The sequence below is a fragment of the Eschrichtius robustus genome, chromosome 15 (genome assembly GCF_028021215.1).
Source record: "Eschrichtius robustus isolate mEscRob2 chromosome 15, mEscRob2.pri, whole genome shotgun sequence".
Taxonomy (NCBI): Eukaryota; Metazoa; Chordata; class Mammalia; order Artiodactyla; family Eschrichtiidae; genus Eschrichtius; species Eschrichtius robustus.
This window is the reverse complement of record NC_090838.1, coordinates 80,902,379-80,923,228: the sequence shown is the minus strand read 5'-3', so window position 1 is coordinate 80,923,228 and position 20,850 is coordinate 80,902,379. Positions and strand designations below refer to the sequence as shown.

General features: G+C 44.5%; 1 protein-coding gene across 1 annotated transcript in view; it reads right to left on the bottom strand.

Annotated features, from left to right (window-relative positions):
- The window catches only part of TCF7L1 (transcription factor 7 like 1), a 158,191-nt gene that overhangs the window by 13,238 nt on the left and 124,103 nt on the right, over positions 1 to 20,850 (bottom strand). Inside the window, exon 4 of the mRNA XM_068564300.1 lies at positions 12,083 to 12,166. Coding sequence (XP_068420401.1) covers positions 12,083 to 12,166 — 84 coding nt within the window. The remainder of the gene's footprint in view (positions 1 to 12,082; positions 12,167 to 20,850) is intronic.

Below are 20,850 nucleotides of genomic sequence, written 5' to 3'. Positions count from 1 at the left end.
AAGTGAGGGGATGGAAAAAGATATTCCAAGCGAATGGAAATCAAAGGAAAGCTGAAATAGCAATACTTATAGCAGACAAAATGGACTTTAAAATAAAGAATGTTACAAGAGACAAGGCAGGACACTACATAATGATCAAGAGATCAATCCCAGAAGAAGCTATAACAATTATAAATATATATGCACCCAACATAGGAGCACCTCAATACATAAGGCAACTACTAAGAGCTCTAAAAGAGGAAATCGACAGAAACGCAATAGTAGTGGGGGACTTTAACACCTCACTTACACCAATGGACAGATCATCCAAACAGAAAATTAATAAGGAAACACAAGCTTTAAATGACACAATAGACCAGATAGATTTAATTGATATTTATAGGACATTCCATCCCAAAACAGCAGATTACACGTTCTTCTCAAGTGCTCACAGAACATTCTCCAGGACAGATCACATCCTGGGTCACAAATCAAGTCTCAGTAAATTTAAGAAAATTGAAATCATACCAAGCATCTTTTCTGACCACACTGCTATGAGATTAGAAATGAATTACAGGGAAAAAAACATAAAAAACACAAACACATGGAGGCTAAACAATACATTAATAAATAACCAAGAGATCACTGAAGAAATCAAAGAGGAAATCAAAAAATACCTAGAGACAAATGACAAGGAAGACACGACGATCCAAACCTATGGGATGCAGCAAAAGCAGTTCTAAAAGGGAAGTTTATAGCTATACAAGCCTACCTCAAGAAACAAGAAAAACCTCAAATAAGCAATCTAACCTTACACCTAAAGGAACTAGAGAAAGAAGAACAAACAAAACCCAAAGTTAGCAGAAGGAAAGAAATCATAAAGATCAGAGAAATAAATAAAATAGAAACAAAGAAAACAATAGCAAAGATCAATAAAATTAAAAGCTAGTTCTTTGAGAAGATAAACAAAATTGATAAACCATTAGCCAGACTCATCAAGAAAAAGAGGGAGAGGACTCAAATCAATAAAATTAGAAATGAAAAAAGAGAAGTTACAGACACCACAGAAATACAAAGTATCCTAAGACACTACTACAAGCAACTCTATGCCAATAAAATGGACAAGCTGGAAGAAATGGACAAATTCTTAGAAAGGCATAACCTTCCAAGACTGAACCAGGAAGAAAATAGAAAATATGAACAGACCAATCACAAGTAATGAAATTGAAACTGTGATTCAAAATCTTCCAACAAACAAAAGTCCAGATGGCTTCACAGGTGAATTCCATCAAACATTTAGAGAAGAGCTAACACCCATTCTTCTCAAACTCTTGCAAAAAATTGCAGAGGAAGGAACACTCCCAAACTCAATCTATGAGGCCACCATCACCCTGATACCAAAACCAGACAAAGATACTACAAAAAAAGAAAATTACAGACCAATATCACTGATGAATATAGATGCAAAAATCCTCAACAAAATACTAGCAAACAGAATCCAACAACACATTAAAAGGATCATACACCATGATCAAGTGGGATTTATCCCAGGGATGCAAGGATTCTTCAATATATGCAAATCAATCAATGTGATACACCATATTAACAAATTGAAGAAGAAAAAGCATATGATCATCTCAACAGATGCAGAAAAAGCTTCTGAAAGAATTCAACGCCCATTTATGATAAAAACTCTCCAGAAAGTGGGCACAGAGGGAACCTACCTCAACATAATAAAGGCCATATACGACAAACCTACAGCAAACATCATTCTCAATGGTGAAAAACTGAAAGCATTTCCTCTAAGATCACGAACAAGACAAGGATGTCCACTCTCACCACTATTATTCAACATAGTTCTGGAAGTCCTAGCCACGGCAATCAGAGAAGAAAAAGAAATAAAAGGAATACAAATTGGAAAAGAAGGAGTAAAACTGTCACTCTTTGCAGATGACATGATACTACACGTAGAGAATCCTAAAGATGCCACCAGAAAACTACTAGAGCTAATCAATGAATTTGGTAAAGTTGCAGGATACAAAATGAATGCACAGAAATCTCTTGCATTCCTGTACACTAATGATGAAAAATCTGAAAGAGAAATTAAGGAAACACTCCCACTCACCACTGCAACAAAAAGAATAAAATACCTAGGAATAAACCTACCTAGGGAGACAAAAGACCTGTATGCGGAAAACTATACGACACTGATGAAAGAAATTAAAGATGATACCAACAGGTGGAGAGATGTACCATGTTCTTGGATTGGAAGAATCAATATTGTGAAAATGACTACACTACCCAAAGCAATCTACAGATTCAAAGCAATCCCTATCAAATTACCAATGGCATTTTTTACAGAACTAGAACAAAAAAATCTTAAAATTTGTATGGAGGCACAAAAGACCCCGAATAGCCAAAGCAGTTTTGAGGGAAAAAAATGGAGCTGGAGGAATCAGACTCCCTGACTTCAGACTATACTGCAAAGCTACAGTAATCAAGACAATATGGTACTGGCACAAAAACAGAAATACAGATCAATGGAACAGGATAGAAAGCCCAGAGATAAACCCACGCCCCTATGGTCAACTAATCTATGACAAAGGAGGCAAGGATATACAATGGAGAAAAGACAGTCTCTTCCATAAGTGGTGCTGGGAAAACTAGACAGCTACGCATAAAAGAATGAAATTAGAACACTCCCTAACACCATACACAAAAATAAACTGAAAATGGATTAGAGACCTAAATGTAAGACTGGACACTATAAAACTCTTAGAGGAAAACATAGGAAGAACACTCTACGACATATACCACAGCAAGATCTTTTTTGATCCACCTCCTAGAGTAATGGAAATAAAAACATAGATAAACAAATGGGACCTAATGAAACTTAAAAGCTTTTGCAAAGCAAAGGAAACTACAAACAAAACGAAAAGACAACCTTCAGAATGGGAGAAAATATGTGCAAACGAATCAACGGACAAAGATTAATCTCCAAAATATATAAACAGCTCATGCAGCTCAATATTAAAAAAAACAAACAACCCAATCCAAAAATGGGCAGAAGACCTAAATAGACATTTCTCCAAAGAAGACATACAGATGGCCAAGAGGCACATGAAAAGCTGCTCAACATCACTAATTATTAGAGAAATGCAAATCAAAACTACAATGAGGTATAACCTCACACCAGTTAGAATGGGCATCATCAGAAAATCTACAAACAACAAATGCTGGAGAGGGTGTGGAGAAAAGGGAACCCTCTTGCACTGTTGGTGGGAATGTAAACTGATAGAGCCACTATGGGGAACAGTATGGAGGTTCCTTAAAAAATTAAAAATAGAATTACCATATGACCCAGCAATCCCACTACTGGGCATATACCCAGAGAAAACCATAATTTAAAAAGACACATGCACCCCAATGTTCATTGCAGCACTATTTACAATAGCCAGGTCGTGGAAGCAAGCTCTATGCCCATCGACAGACGAATGGATAAAGAAGATGTGGTACATATATACAATGGAATATTATTCAGCCATAAGAAGGAATGAAATTGGGTCATTTGTAGAGACGTGGATGGACCTAGTGACTGTCATACAGAGTGAATAAGTCAGAAAGAGAAAAACAAGTATCGTATATTAATGCATATATGTGGAACCTAGAAATATGGTACAGGTGAACCGGTTTGCAGGGCAGAAATTGAGACACAGATGTAGAGAACAAACATATGGACACCAACGGGGGAAAGTGGCAGTGGGGGGTGGTGGTGGTGGTGTGATGAATTGGGAGATTGGGATTGACATATATACACTAATATGTATAAAATGGAGAACTAATAAGAACCTGCTGTATAAAAAAATAAAATAAAATTTAAAAATTCAAAAAAAATAAATAAAAAATCAAAGAAAAAACAAGGTAAGGGGTGTTGGGAAGATAGATGAAATAACCACAGCAGAATACTGATGGTTGTTAAGGCTAGGAGATGGGGACATGGGATTTCTTTGTACTGTCTTGTTTTGTATATGGTTGAAAAATTTTGCAATAAAATTTTTACAAAAGAAACTGACAAACAGCACCGAATGGGTGGCAGAGTTAAGTACAAAGCAGGGAAATGTGAGTTATATTTGAAAATGCAGGTCCCTCACTTTAACACTCTATGAGTTATTATTATTGGTTCCCATTAGGTGGCATCATTTTCCATAAAATGGACTGGAAAGTGGTGGGTTCACAGAAAGAAAGAGGAAGGTAGACTTTTCCTTGGTCAGGCTGGGAAGACGAGGCCTCTGGGACTGATTAGCAAAGATCACTCTCTTTAGGGCTGACTCCAGGAAAGTTCTCTTAGGAGGCTACCATCCCAAGAAAAGTTCCCGCTTTTTTTGCTCCTTCGCTGTCCCCAGGGGCAGGATGTCCACAGCATAAACCCAGGCCAAGGGCAGGAATGCTGAGAACCACCACACACCTCTCAGTGGACAGCCTGCTGTGCAAAGAGCACCCCCAACCCAGGGTACAGGTGTTCCCTGGGCAAGGTAGCCGAGTCCAGTTTTATCCAAAGAAGGGCATCTCAGAGCCGCCTTGGACCTGAATCCTTCCAGCCCATCACGCAGACCCACTCCTTTCCCAGCTCAAGTGTTTTCTTGTCTATTTTGGTCTGTTTCTAGGGTTGGTCCAAGCCAAAGTTCTCCTTGAAACTCCTGGTCCTGAGGAAGCAATTCATCCTCTCTTCTACTGTTCATGACTTTCTTCCAAGCTCTAAGTAAAGCCAACGCTCCACCGCAGATGGACCAGCCACCTCTCCACAAACCGTCCTTCCATGAGGCTCTGCCACTCTCCACCGCCTGCTTCTCTCAGTAACTGGTTTGAGGCCTTCACAAAGCCTCCTGCTCCTAGTGTTCATTCACTATCTCCTTCTCTTCCTGATCTGAATTTCAGCGATCAGAAGGATAAGGTTTTTCAGATCAGGCAAAGAGGAGCCTTAATTCTGTGGCATCACCTACAAAGCAGACACAGACCACCCAACAGGCTGCCCAGAAAAGATCCTCACAGGTGCACAGGTTGCTGACTGCACCTGATTGTATATGTTTAAGAAATATGCTCTATCCACAATCAATCGTCTGTTTAGTGATTGAGAAAACCTTCTCTTCTAGCAGGCCAGAACTGTTTTCAGGAGATTATGTGCTTAAATGCAGGACTTGCGGGAAAAAGGAAACTGGTTTGTTCCTAAAATACCAGTCCAGTCACAGCGGTGGATTTATAACATAAGCAGGGGCAAAGAGGAACTTAATTAAAGTTGAGGGAAAAAACTCCCAATTCTCTCTGTGTGTGCACACGCACACACCACTCTCTAACAAATACCACTTTAAAGGCAAAATGTAAGCTCTTTGCCAATTCTGTCATCGTATCCTATTAAAGAAAGGAAATTTGAACATATGTCTCCTATACAGAATTCTCGAGAGAAATGGAAATTCACACTTTTATTTATTGGGTAAATGTTTGTGGAGACTGTCTACGCAGCAGGGACCGAGTTGGGCAGTCAAAGGGCTGGAGGCCAACAAGCAGAGGTGGAAAGAACCTGGGTCTCTGACGACATGGCTGGATTGCTGATCTAATTGGCCCTGCAGAAAATACGGATCCCAGGTATTTATGTTGCATCAACTATGTGCCAGGCACAGTTCTAGGTCTTGTGAAAATGCACTAGAGAATCTTGTCTTTTTAGACAAAAATACCTATCCTTGCGTTAGGTACATTCTAATTGGACAGACAGACAGTAAGCCAAATAAATAAATAACTAAAATATTAGATAGTGATAAATGTTAAGGAGAAAAACCAAGTCAGGGACGGCAGATAAGAAGCGAGGCAGGCGTGGGTTATAAGTTACACACGCTGACCAGGGAAGGCCTCAATGAGAAAATGACTTTTGAATGAATACACGAAGGCAGTGGAGTGAGATGTGTGGGCATGAGAGGGAAGGGTGTTTTGGCAGAAGGCACCCAGCGCATTGGCTCCGAGGTGGGCAGGAAGCTCCGCGTGTTTGAGGAACCCCCAGGAAGCCAGTGGACCGGAGCGCAGAGAAGAAAATGACGGGATGAGAGTCTATATTAACGTACTAACATAACAAATATTCTCTGAGCTCCTCACAGGCGGCAAGCAGTAAGCTGAAGGCTGTGAAAGATGTGAAGATAAATCCAGGGTCTCTGTAGGGCAGCAGCAGAGAGAAAATGCTGCAGGGAATTAGAACGTGCTTTAGGTCCTTCTTGGAAGCAGTGGTACATTTCTAAGGTCTTTGCAAATTGCACTGGGCACAAAATTCTTGGTATAAATCTTTCCTTATCAAGACTCTCCCTTTTCTACTGTTTGCTGGCATTAAAGGCAGCAAAAGACAACCCTGAGTTTACCTTTATTTTTGCTCCTCTGACACTGGCCTTTTCCTTCCTGCATAGATGCTTGCAGGAAAAGAAAAAAAACAAATTAAACCCTTACAATTCAGACTGTTGCCAGGACGTGTCTAGGTAAATGTCAATTTTCATTTACTTTGTAGACTTCAGGTGAGTGCTTTCAAGCTATACACTTGAGTTTTTGTTTTTATTCATTTATTTACTTGTTTTTTATTTTTTGGCCATGCCGTGCAGCATGTGGGATCTTAGTTTCCCGACCAGGGATGGAACCCATGCCCCCTGCAGTGGAAGCACGGAGTCTTAACCACTGGACCGCCAGGGAAGTCCCTAGTTTTTGTTTTTAAAGCCCAGTTTCACTTTCTTATTGCCCACTGCCGTTTTTATTGGTTGTGTGGTCTCTTCTTCAGGAACACTATTTGTAGACTGGTTTTTTAGTTTCTGTCCTCTATCATCATCTTTTTCATCTGTGTCATCAGGGCACAGACTTGACTTGTCACGATGTCCATGAGCTGGGAGACACAAGTAAGGTTTCCCAAAAGCTAAATCTCAGTAGCAGAAACTAATAAAGGAATGATGGAGGTCGATAATCTTCAATGCCTGCCATGAATCGTGGGTGCAAGTTTGATGAGAAACAGGGCATTTATGTAACTTCAAAGCCTCTCCCTACAGAGCGCTTATTAATTACAAAGGGAAAGAATAACCTCACAGAGGAAACACATGTCAGACACCACCTGAATCAAACGATCAAAGCCAACATCACCGACTTCGGGACAAATGGACAATAAATAAGAACAAATGGACATCGGACTCCCGACGTGATGCACGGAGAGGCGCACATCAGTGCGGTGGTATCCTTGCCAAAAACGCACAACCTGAATCTAACCATGAGGAAACCTCAGACCAACCCAAATGGAGGGACATTCCACAAAATAGCTGGTCTGTACTTCCCCAAAGATGTCAAGGTCAGGAAAGAGAAAGGATAAGGAACTCTGCGAGATTAAAGGAGGCTAAAGGACTGGCAACGAAATGTAACCTGTGATCCTGGGTTGAACTGTGGACCAAGAAACACATACAGCTTAACAGACATTACTGGGACATTTACTGAAATTTGAATATATATTGTGGGCTAGATAATATGACATGTTAATTTCTTGATTTTGATAACTGTACTGTGGTCATTGTAAGATACTGTCTTTCTTCTTAAGAAATACATCTGAAGTATTTAGGGGTAAAGGGACACAATGTTTCCAACTTACTGGCAAATTGTTAAGAAAAACTCATATATACTGCATGTGTCTGTGTGTGTGTGTGTGTGTGTGTGTGTGTGTGTGTGTGTGTGAGAGAGAGAGAGAGAGAGAGAGAGAGGGAGAGGGAGGGAGTGCGGGGTGGGCAAGGGATGGGGCAAAATCTCTAGATCTAGATAAAAAGTATATGGGAGTTCCTTGTATCATACTTGCAATTTTTCTGAAAGTTTAAACTTATATCCAGATAAAAAGTGAATACTGTGTAGGAGGAATTGAAATCAGCACTGGAGGTAGAATGGAGCAGCAACGGGCTATATGGTGAGTTTTGGGGTCTACACGGGTATATTTATAAGATGGAGAAACTATACAATTTAAAAAGGGAAACTTCGATGAATGTTTTTAATCGAGAACTGGCATGCTGAGCAAAGTCAGGCTTCTCAGCTCTCAGCTCAGCTACTTCTTCGGAGCAGTGAAGACAGTCACCCTTTAGGAGGGCTTCCAGGCCCTGCCTTCCATTAGCCATTGGATGCAAAGCTCTGCGCCTTGCTTCTGAGCGTGGCCCAAAGCTTAGTGCTAAAACAGGGTGTTCACTATGGTTAAAAGAAGCATTCAGTCATCATCTAGAAAGCAAGTTACAGGTGTGCACACACACAGAAAAGAGACTGAAATAAAATGCTTGTGGGTTGTGGGATTACAGGTTTTTTCTGTGTACGTTTGCATTTTCCCAAGTGTTCGACACACACATGCATTAATTTTCTGGTTTCAAAAACGATTTAATTAGGGACTTCCCTGATGGTCCAGTGGTTAAGACTCCGTGCTTCCAACGCAGGGGGCGCAGGTTCGATCCTTGGTCAGGGAACTAAGATCCCACATGCCACACGGTGTGGACAAAAAATTAAAAAAATTAAAAAAAAAAGATTTAATTAAAAATCCTGAACGAGAAGAGGAATTGGACTCAGGGGCAGAGAGGGGTTCAGAAGCGGGCATCGACCTTTCCCCAGATCACTGATTCTCCATCCATTCACAAATGCTTCCTGAGTACCTATTCTGTGCCAGGCATCATGACAGATGCTAGGTAAACAAATGTGAACAAAACAGTCGAGAGTCCTATCTTTGGGTTGGTTATACTCTGGAAGCGCGTACATTTGTTTTGTGTGGTTGGGCACAGCGTTCCGGGGAGAGGGTGGAGGGAATGACAGGGACCAGGCACGTGGGCCACGGTGAGGGATCAGGGTAACAGTCTACACGCAGGGATACTTAGTTTTTAAGAGCTTGTTTCGAAGGCATAAAAATTCAAGTGGTAATAACACGTAATTCCATCCCCACCCTGGCCCAGTTACGGCTTATTTATACACATTTCCCTGACAGGCAGCTTCGACATGACTCACTGCATCTCTCCAAGTATGCAGGCTGTTTCCTCCATTTGCCCTTCTCCCAGGGCCAAACTCATCTTAAAATATTTTGCTCATGATTCCAAAAGGAATTCCATAATCAAGTGTTTTCATTTTTCTATTAAAAAAAGCCAGCGTCCAAACCTCCGACTACTTCCGGTAACCTGCTTCTCTGCTTATGCCTGCAGCCTACAGAATCCGGCATCTAATAAACTGGGATGGTCTCTGGCCCCTCCTTCCCTTTTGCCTCTGATATGCGCTGAGGGCAGTGATTCTTAATTCTGGCTGCCCCTTAGAATCTTCCGGGGAGCTTAGAAAACTAAGATACCAGGCCTACCCCAGACCAGTTAAATCATATCCTTGAGAGGGCAGATGCTAAATTCTACAGGCTTATTACCTCCATTACCTTTGCAATGTGTCTATTTGATCTGGTACCTAGTAATTCGAGCCTTCATCACCTCTTAGTCTGCTAAATGAACAGTATTTTAATTGTTCTTTCCCTCTCTTCATCAAAGCAGTGCTAGTGGTGGTGGTGGTGATAGTAGCAAGCTAGCCAGCACTGAGTCTCATTCTGTGCAAGTTACAATTCTAAACTCATTACAATGCATGGCCTCATTTTCACACAACTCTGAGGTCAAGTCCTCTTCTAATTCCTGTTTTATAGATGAGGAAACCAAGGCAAAGAGAGATGAGGTAATTTCCTGCAGCTGCACAAGTAGGAAGAGGTGGAGCTGGGATTCAAGCCCACTTTATTAAACAACCTCCAACACACGGGCACCTCAGGTTTGGCTCCTACATACACATACACACGTGTATCTCAGAAGTTAGAATGAGAAGCTCTGACTTGAAAATGGAAAATGGTGGTCTTCTCCCAGTCTACAGAATTTCAAGTTAATGTTAAGGTTTTCTCCCATGAATGTTCTTTAAGTTTTTGAGGTCTGTTTCTGTTTATCTACATTAGAGTGCAGAGTATAATAATATACAACTTACTAGAAAAGTATCCATTTTGCTATCTACCATGTAATGTATCCACTGGTCCCGGTTTTCCACTCTCAGACAAAACATGAGCCCCTGCTCCACCGCAGTCCTGAGATCATATCCGTATAACACACATCTGCAGCGGCTGTAGGTTTGCCTGGCAGTGGGAACTATGGGTAGAGAACCTTGCTAAGAGCTTAGGGATTTCATATATTTTCATGCCACTTACACTGAGATAATAAGTGAGGATGAGTAGCTGATTTATTTAAGGAAAAGAATCCAGAAGGAAAATGGAAGCTTAGAGAGGGCAAAAAAACCTTGATAATGTCTATTAATACAGTCTCCCAGAGCCAATGAAAGAATTACAGGAAGCAGAGGGTTGAGAAAAAGTTGGGCAAATGACTAGACTAGGTATTAGATGGCAAATGGATCGGGGATGGAGGTGGAAGGTCCGGCTCTTGTGTGAAGTTGGGCGGTGAACATTAGAAGGGAAATAAGATGATGCATCACAGGAGGAGGAGGGCCATACACAACACAGGTTTTTTATTTCATTTTTCAGAGCTGGATTGCTCTGTGCAACGGGGAGGATGGGAAACTCAAAGAGTCCATGTGTTAATTTTAGAGAGCATTCACTTCCTCTAAATGTAAGTGAAGATTTTAGAAGATACGTAGACAGTATGTGAAGGATACTGGCTGGGGGACGCCACAGGATGGGTGGGGTGCGAGCAAAGATTTGAAACAGTTAGAGACAGCTGTGCTGGGAGGGGACAAGCCAACTTTGTGGCACAGGGGTTGGGAGGCCATGTCCCCCACAATGACTGACCACTAGAGGGCACCTGCACCTCGCGCTCGGCCATCCCCAGCTGTCCTGGAATCTGGAGGGCCACAGGCCCTACGGGCTACTCAGGACTTGGTGACTGGCCGCAGACCTCTCAGGGCAGCCTGCACAGGACGGCTGGCCCTGCTGCTCACTGGTTTCTCCTAGAGATTGTGAAACAGCAATCCCCACCCGTCTCCCCAGTGGATGGCTGTGACAGTCACCTCAGAACTACACATGACATTGCTTTGTGAACTACCAAGGGCTCTGCCACTGTAAGCTGGTCTCATGATTCCTGGAAATCATACGGGCTCACCGTGCCATTATGTATCTCTCTGTATACCTTCCTTCTCCTCAACTAGGCTCTAAGCTTTTAACGAAAAAGGACTATGAGGATATCTTAAAATGTCCTGAATGAGACGAAATACTACGTCTGGATTTGCTTGAAAACAACCCAGTGTGGGTGAAGGGAACCACTGAAATTTTCCCTAATAAAGTTTTAGAAGCATCATGTATTCCCAGGTCTCCCTGTCTGTAAAATGGATGAGTCACACCAGCTGGGGTTCCTTCTAACTGGACCCTCTGTGTTTCTGAGATCCACTGCACAGGGGACAACATCAGTTAGCTTGTGGGGCACGTGGGTTGCCCCAAGCTCTTAAGAAAGTCCAGGAAAAGGGGATGCAGGGTCCCGGCTGGGAACATCTCTTATCCTAACGATTTCAGTCTGTTGCAAGCCCAGAGGTGAGGAGACCTGTCAGATCCCACGGCCCCTCCGCCCAGGACGCTCCAGACCTTCCTTTGTGGCTGTGTTGCCTCGGACCTTGGCAGGAAGGCCTCAGTTGCCCCTCGGGATTTTTGTTTGCCTATGTTTTAATTTAATTCTTTTCTCTAACATCCTTTATAGAAGAGCCTCTTCAACTGTTGCCATGCAGCTCTGCAGGAGAATCGGGGCCTGCTGACCGAGCTCCAGCGGGAGAGAAAGGAGAGAATGGAGAACGTCGCTGCTCAGGTGGAGGGGCGGCAGGGGAGGACCGGGGTCACCAGCCAGGGGCAGGGCTGGCACTTCCGATGGCACAACATCCCGGGTGGTATGAGCGCATGCCGAGGTGGCAGTGATGGGGGCGTGCGTGGGCAACACCCTAATTGCTGTGCCCTTGACTGGTCGGCTCACACACTTGGGGCAGTACTTGCTAGAACTGCGGGAAGGTGGAGGCAGGGACATGGGACAAGTCAGCGAGAGTGTCCCTTCCACGCTTTAAGGAGAAACAGACTTACCAAGTGTGCTGGGGACGGTGACCTGGTATCCTTGACCGTGGCGCTGGTGGGGACATCGAGGAGGGGCCATTTCATCTGCAGGTACTGCACAGGGGACAGAAAACAATGCAGCTGGTGAGCGGGGGCCTCTCGTGCGTCCCAAGTGAGCAGGGAGGTGCTCTGCGGTGGGGGGACGACTGTGGCTTATTTTACCTGCACACTCCTTACTGGGTCAATAGCCAGAGATCAGAAGAGTGTAGAGCATACATTGACAACCACTACTGCCACCAGCCCCTCCGTCATTCTGGGGTAAAAACGTGACAGCACAACTGACCAAAGTATTCAAAGACCCTATTGGTGAGGGTCTTCAGTGGTGGGACAAGCAAGGCTCATCAAGGGACCCAGGGCTCCCAGATGGTGACCCTGCCTGTTCATTTCCATCTCTTACAGCATCACACACAACACTCCCCAGGAAATAAACAGCCTCTCCAGAACTATCTGGTGAATGAATGAATAAAAACCATCTGCCTGACACTTCCAGGGTCACGAGTAATATCTGTCCATATTCAAGGATGTGGATCTTTACTTCGTTGTAGTGTTTCTCGATCTTGAAAAGATTTTCCAGTACCCTACCCTCTCCCATGTATTACTGCAAAAAAACCAAACCGAACAATAAATCCCCAACACACACACACACACACACACACACACACACACACACACACACGCACACACACACGCACGTTGTCTTTAAATGAAAAGCCTCTCCTCAACCCCAGCATGGCAGAGTCTTGGGAAAGAGTCTGAGAGAGAATGGGTGGAGAGGCAGTGACAGGCTCTGGAGTTGAGTGTTCTTGGGTTCAGGTTCTCACTCTGCCAATTATGCTGTGTGACCCTGGATAAGTGTCTTAACAACTCTGAGCCTCAGTTTCTTCATCCATAAAGCAAGGCGATTATCATTAACTTTACACGTTGTTAGAAGGATTAGGGACAATGTCTAGTATTGAACACAGTGCTGTGCACGTGGAAGACATTTGATAAATGGCAGCTATTATTTTCATAAGCAAACCATTAGTCTTTGCCAGGAGCAAAATACACATGTTGTCTGAGTGTCAACACTGATATGGAGCTTCTGGGCAGCAGACCAGCCATGCAGCCTCTTTGTAGAATTCTTGAGGCCACTTTGAAAATTCGAGCTCTAATAGAATGTGGTGGCTCCAGGAAGAGTTTTCCCAAGGAGACAGAAAGAAGTCTTTGAATCATCCCTTGCTCTGGTCATTCAGTTTCAGGGGAGGGGGATAAAAATCATGATTTGGCCTTGAGCTCTGAGCACAGGTCAGGAAAGGAGGATGGGCAGTGCCCCTTTGCTCTCCATCAACCACAAAAATTGACTGAGAGGGCAGGGGCTGGGCTTTCCAAAAGGTATCCACAGGCAGGAATAATAACCCAAGGACACATCTGCCAAGGGCCAGCGAGTGGCAGAGACAGCAGCTGGGATGGGCCAAGGATGCTTGGCCATGGGAGGTGGGAATGAATAAGGACAGTTCCACTCGGGACCCTCTGGTGCCCTGCCCCTCCCCCCAAATGAATGCCATCTCTATCCCTGTGCTTTGCTGATCGTATCTACTTCCTTCCTTCACACCCTCACTCACCTATTTCCCTTCCCAGGAGCCTACACTTCCTAGATGAACTAACCGCGATTTAAATGCCTTTGGCAAGTTAATAGCACTGGACAAACATCGGTCTAGTGAGTTAAACTCATTTCCTCAGTGAACAACAACATTTGTGCTACGCTGGCAGTTTTCAAAGCAGACTTAACACACGTAAACCAGTTTAATCTCCACAGCACCCCTGCTACGACAAGTCAGGGTGACTGTCCTAATTTTCAGACGAGCTAATGGAGGTAAATTCAGGGTAAGTGACTTGCCCACGTTATGAGGAGGTGGAGCTGAGGTCTCTTGACTTCAAATCCCACACTCTTCACCACAACATGAGTCATAAAGCTTTTCCTAACACTGTCCTCTTGAACATTCCACTGCTCCCCACAGCCTCTGCTCTGATGGCCTTTTCTCTCTCCTCTTCCGTCTCGCACAGGGTTGGCCACCCAGAAGCTGAATGAATACATACCCGGCCATGTTCTCCTGTAGGGACACTTGAGGTGGCTGGAGCTTACTTACCCTTGAGTGCTAACCATCACACTCGTTTCTCTACAACCAATATCAGGTGCTAAAGAGAAGTGTCCCAAATTTACCCCTCGCCACACGAAACACAAAAGAAGTGTTCCTAAAATCCATCAACTCTACCAGCATCTGAGTCCCTATCTAGAGTCACAAAGATCCACACTGAACACTTCTTCACTCTTATTGCTTACCAGGAATGCTCTTAGACCATGTCAGGGTGGCCCAGAGAAATCGATCTGAATCCTGGTTTGGGACAGTGCTGCAGTTTTGGGTCTTTAAGAATACTATCCGCTGACCTTATGGGCTGTTAGACACGGCAGGTTTGTAGGGTGCTTGCACAGAGTTTCTCAGCCGCGGCACTATTGACATTTTGGGCTAGAGAATTCTTTGTCGTGGGGCTGTCCTGTGCATTTTAGGATGTTTAGCAGCGTCCCTGCCAGTAGCTCCCACTCTCCGGCCCAGCTGTGATTAGCAAAAATGTCTCCAGACTTTGCTAAATATCTCCTGGAGGGGCAAAACTGCCCCCCAGTGAGAACCACTGCTCTAGTGGTTGAGGAGCTGGTACTCACTATACTATAAGATGCATGAGGGTCCGTATGCCTCGGTACTGGGGCGATCAATGTACAAACATACATATAAACACATACACACACGCATAATAAGGGTTTTTAGTAGTAGCTACTATTTATGATTGTGTATCATGTGCTTGGTGGTTATGTACCCCCCAAGACGTCTGGGCTTCTGATGGGAGGAAACCACAGTGGCCTCTTCTCCCCTTAGGGTCCACTCTTTTTTTAAAAATTGAAGTATAGTTGATTTACAATGTCAGTTTCTGGTGCACAGCAAAGTGATTTAGTTATACATATATATGTATATGTATATTCTTTTTCTTTATAGGTTATTACAAGATATTGAATATAGTTCCCTGTGCTATACTACAGTAGGACCTTGTTTATCTATTTTATATACGGTAGTTTGTACCTGCTAATCCCAAACTCTTAAGTTAGCCCTCTCCCACCCCATTTCCCCTTTGGTAACCATAAATTTGTTTCCTATGTCTGTGAGTCTGTTTCTGTTTTGTAAATAAGTTCACTTGTATCATATTTTAGATTTCCACATATAAGTGATATCATATGATATTTGTCTTTCTCTGTCTGACTTACTTCACTTAGTATGATAATCTCTAGGTCCATCCATGTTGCTGCAAATGGCATTATTTCATTCCTTTTTTTAATGGCTGAGTGATATTCCATTGTATATATGTACCACATCCTCTTTATCCATTCATCTGTCAATGTACCTTTAGGTTGCTTCCATGTCTTGGCTATTGTAAATAGTGCTGCTATGAACACAGGGGTGCATGTATCTTTTCAAATTACAGTTTCCTCCAGATACATGCCCAGGACTGGGATTGTTGGATGATATGGTAACTCTATTTTTAGTTTTTTTTTTTTTTTTTAAGGAACCTCCATACTGTTTCCCATAGTGGCTGCACCAATTTACATTTCTACCAACAGCGTAGGAGGGTTCCCTTTTCTCTACATAGGGGCCACTCTCACTCACTAATTTTAGCTGAAACCTGGAGGCTTGGAGGGTGGGTGAAAATTTTGAGCCCCGTCCACTGCTGAAGTCTGGCTCCTTACAGATAAGACAGGCGTGGAGAGGTGGTTCTGGGAATAGTGTGTGTCTTCCCAGGACCCTTCCTGCTCCAGTCGATGACGGGGACTGGGGGGTGTGCCTGTGTTCAGAGAGGGCTTCATTCCGAGTCGTAGGGAAGTGGAGGGTTGTCACTTCCCCCTTTCCACTTTCCTGCTTTTTTTAAAGATTTTGAAACCAGTGGTGGGAGCAGGGGATGGGAGAAGACCTGTAAGAGTTGGAGTCCCTGCAGCTTAATCATGGAAGGCCTCTGGATTGTAATTCTGAGGAAAGGGGCATTCTAAAGGGACAGCTGAGCTTCCCAGAACCATCAGTTGGGGCAGAAGGAGCCAGCAACACCACTTATAACCCTTCCCAACCTCCTTCCCAGAAATCTGGAGGTGGCTCAGCCCAATGTTCAGCTGAAATAAATCTCTCTTGGCTGTAATTCTCATGTGCGGCCAGCCCCACAGGGCTAATCACTCATTGGTGGGGAACATGTTCTTGTGGATTAAGAGATGTGTGGCTAAGCCTAGATTCTCTGCACAGTAATGGCATGTGGGCAAATTAAAACTGCTGGTTTCTCCAAGCCCAGGCTAGGTTCCATCCAACTGGCCACAATTGGCTCCTGACCAGTCTGTCATGGCCAGACTTCAGCACCTCCCTCCTGGGGGATGCTCACCGTGATGGACCGCATGGGACCCGTGTGGCATCAATGCACTGACGGCCGAGCAACAGCAATAGCCACCACTTATGGGATAAGCGCTCTCTTCTGATTCTCAAAAAACAGAAAGAAAAAACTAAACCCAAATGGTGAGGACTGTTAACCCTCGATTTACAAATGCTACTGAACAACATGCTGCTGTGTACGGTGACCCTCTGAGACAGGCCAGACAGGCAGTTTCCTAATCTTACTGAATCTGGGAAACTCTTTTTGTGGGACTGGAGTTCCGTGGAATGCATTTGGGGAAGTCCTTTTTTTTTTTTTTTTCTTTTTTGGCGACGCCGCGTGGCATGCGGGATCTTAGTTCCCCGACCAGGGATCGAACCCACGTCCCCTGCGATGGAAGCTCGGAGTCTTAACCACTGGACCACCAGGGAAGTTCCCCCCACTTTTTCTTATAGTTGATTTACAATGTCATGTTAGTTTCAGGTGTAGAGCACAGTGATTCAGTCATACATACATATATATTGGGAAGTTCTGCTATTGTGGTTCACAGTTAAGTATAGTGAGGCTGTGGTTTAGAACCTGTCTTTTTACCTTGTTAAGGAAGGATGATTCTGTTCCTATTTTTAAATCGTTTTCCCTGGGACAGTTGTTGAATTCTCTCAGAATCCACCAAAATGGTGGTTTCTCTTATTTGACTCAGACATGAGATGGATACACAGTAACAGATTTTCTTACACTGAAGCACCCTTGTATTCCCCAGGTAAACCCTATTCGGTCACGGTGGCTTGTTCGTTCTTGTATATATTGTGGAATGCTACACGTGAGTGTTTTAAGATTCATACTTCTACATTCCGAAGAGTGAACAAGTTTTCTTTCTTTTTTTGGTGACGTCTTTATCAAATGTTGCTATCAGTGTTATTTTGGCTTTATCATGCATACGGGTGCCGCTACTCCTTTTCTTAATGTTCTGGGTCCCTTTTGGGCCTCTTGGGCCCCCCTCCAGTACCCTCCTTGGGGATATCCCTTGGCCAGGTGGGCTGTTTCCGCTCAACTTGGGCCTAGGGAAGGGTCCCTCTGCAGCGTCTCTCACTGGAGAGCCAGAGCCCTCTTCTTGCAGGGAGGTGGGGCACTGGGCCCACAGAATCCCGCTTAGCTTGGAGACTGTGCAGCAGATTAATTGCAGCTGTGCCCTGGAATTTCCCCAACATACAAATCTTCATGATGTAAAACAGCTGGGAGGAAATCCCAGCATGCCCTGTCCAGAGGCAGAACTGCCAATGAGCTCTGGAGATTAACCCTCCGCCTCCCAGAAGGTAGGAACGGCCCCTCCCCCAGCCAGGCCCCCCGGTTCCAAGCTTGCTTTGGTGGAGACAGGAGTCTCCAGGACTCTTGGGAACGCCCACATTCTCCCCACTCACAGGCTCTCACAGAAAACCCTTTAAGCGGGGCTCGGGCAAGAGAGGAAGCAAAGCCTCATGTTACAGACTCAATCGCAGTGTTCCCGGAGGGGGGTGCCCTACAGCTGGAAATCAGGAAGCAAGTCAGCTCCAAAAGATGCCCAGGTGAGAAGACCCCACTCCACAGAATCCCTTCTGCTTCTCCTTGGTGGGAGGGACAGGCCTGGTGCACACAGAAGGGGCCCCTTTCTCTACCTTTCCTGTCTTGTGGTTTTTGTGCTTCAGAGCAGAAGCTTACCAGTTTAGGTGACCAGTCTTTCCTGCCTCTCTGGTCCCCAGTGGTGAATGGAGATTCTGGGACCCCATGAATAGAGAAAAGGCCTTCCCAGGATTCCCTCCCAGGAGATCATGTGGTGCGGCAGCCACCCAGGGGCACAGGCTAGAAACCCAGCCCCACAGGCAGATGGCTGTCCACCCCACAGCGACGAGGACATCGTGCAAAATGCTCTCCACTTCCTTTTAAAGACGATCTTTAACATCAAGAATCGTATCATAAATGAAAAATGTGAACAATCTATCAGTTTTTCCTTACTTTCCATTCTGCCACAATCGGGGATGAAATTGTTCTTTGGGACAATTGCAGTGGTTTCCCAGACCCTACAAGAGTTCAGACTTCTAAAAACCAACCTAGGGTCTTCCCTAGTGGCGCAGTGGTTAAGAATCCGCCTGCCAGTGCAGGGGGACACGGGTTCAAGCCCTGGTCCGGGAAGATCCCACATGCCACTAAGCAACTAAGCCCGTGCACCACAACTACTGAGCCTGCGCTCTTGAGCCTGTGAGCCACAACTACTGAGCCCATGTGCCACAATTACTGAAGCCCGCGCGCCTAGAGCCCACGCACCGCAACGAAGAGCAGCCCCTGCTCGCCGCAACTAGAGAAAGCCTGCGCACAGCAACGAAGACCAATGCAGCCAGAGATAAATAAATAAATAAAACAGTTGATTTGACTGACATTCAACTAAATTTAAAAAAATAATAAATAAAAAGTAAATAAAAAAATAAAAACCAACCTACCAGATCTCTTCCCTGCTGAAAATCCTTTCCTGGTTGGTTGCTGGGTCAGGGGATACTCACCAGCAATCTAGGGCCAACCTATCCCTCTGGCTCCAACCCTCACCATCCCCACACCCCCTCACACCAGCTGCACTAAAGTTCTTTTCTTTTTTTTTTTTTTTTTTTAAATAAATTAATTAATTTTTGGCTGCGTTGGGTCTTCGTTGTGGTGCGCGGGCTTCTCATTGCAGTGGCTTCTCTTGTTGCAGAGCACAGGCTCTAGGCGCACGGGCTCCAGCAGTTGTGGCTCGTGGGCTCTAGAGCGCAGGCTCAGTAGTTGTGGCTCACGGGCTTAGTTGCTCCGTGGCATGTGGGACCTTCCCGACCAGGGCTCGAACCCGTGTCCCCTGCACTGGCAGGCGGATTTTTAACCACTGCGCCACCAGGGAAGTCCCTGAACTAAAGTTCTTAATGCACTCTGACTGTGCCATATTGCTCGACTGGTTCTTGGTCTGGTGTATCCTTTACTCGTGGGAAACTCTATCCCCTCCTTTAAAACCTGGCACCAAGCCTGGTCACCTTCCCTGACAAGGCTTCTCCAGCTGCACACAATGGCCAGTCACACTCACCTCTGGGCCCCAGCTGTGCTTGGTGTTCCCATGGCACTCAGTATGCTGCTGTTGTTACCCGTTTGCAAATTCTACCTGTCTTTTGAACCGTCAGTTCCTCAACGGTCACGTCCGCATCCTCAATTCCTTGCCCAGAAGCCAACATTCATGATGCCTCCAGACCCTGTCCCACCTTGAGCTTAAGCATGTTACCAATCTCATAAGCCCCAGTTTCCACATCTGTAACATGGGTCATCCAGCCTCTTCCTGAATCCTTTAGAGACATGAGACACACATAATGGAGCCCCTTTCACTCTTAAGCGATTGGTCCTCACTTCAGTTGGCTTAGTATTGCCGAGAATTTGTAAATGCAGCCTGGAGGCTGTGATACCCAACCCTGCCTGTTCCTGGAGGCTTCTTAAAGTCCTCTATCTTCTATCAAAATGGACACGTTGATCTAAATTTGAAAACGTACCAACACTGAGTAATGAACTCATTAGTGAGGAGACAGAACAGCTTTCCCAAGTGGGAACAACGTTTAGTGTTCAGAAGTCGCTGAGAAAGACAAAATGAAAGTATTAGAAGAACTGGTTCCCAAACACGATGGATTAGACACAACTCCAGGAGCAAAAGCATAAAAAACAAGGTTTACACCCTTATCCCTTATTACCTTTTTCTAAAGATGAGTAGTTTCTGCATTGCTTAGTTTTATGAATGGCACTAACCCCCAAGTACAATCACCTTCTTTGTTTTGCTCAAGTGTAGAAGGCTGGGTTCCTTTTTCTTCTTCTTTTTAAAAAATATTTATTTATTTATTTATTGGCTGTGCCGGGTCTTAGTTGCAACATGTGAGATCTAGTTCCCTGACCAGGCATTGAAGCTGGGCCCCCTGCATTGGGAGCACGGAGTCTTAACCACTGGACCACCACGGAAGTTCCCTGGGTTCCTTCTTGAGGTTTTGTTGATAGGTGAGTTGTTACAAATAAATCCAATTAATAAATCCTCAAAGCCCTATAATAAGTGACTATTCAACTTAATACAACAGACACAATTTTCCTTGGAAAAGTTATTTAGAACCACAGTTTGGTAGTGTTTTAAACCAATGAAGTGACTTTTGTCTGTCTAGCACCTGTCACAGCAACTTAGTCAACAAATATTTTTGGAGCCCCTCTGTGTACTGGCAGCAGAGGGTCTCCAAGATTATTCCACGACTGAAGAGTAAACTCAAAAATAAGACTGGGCTGGG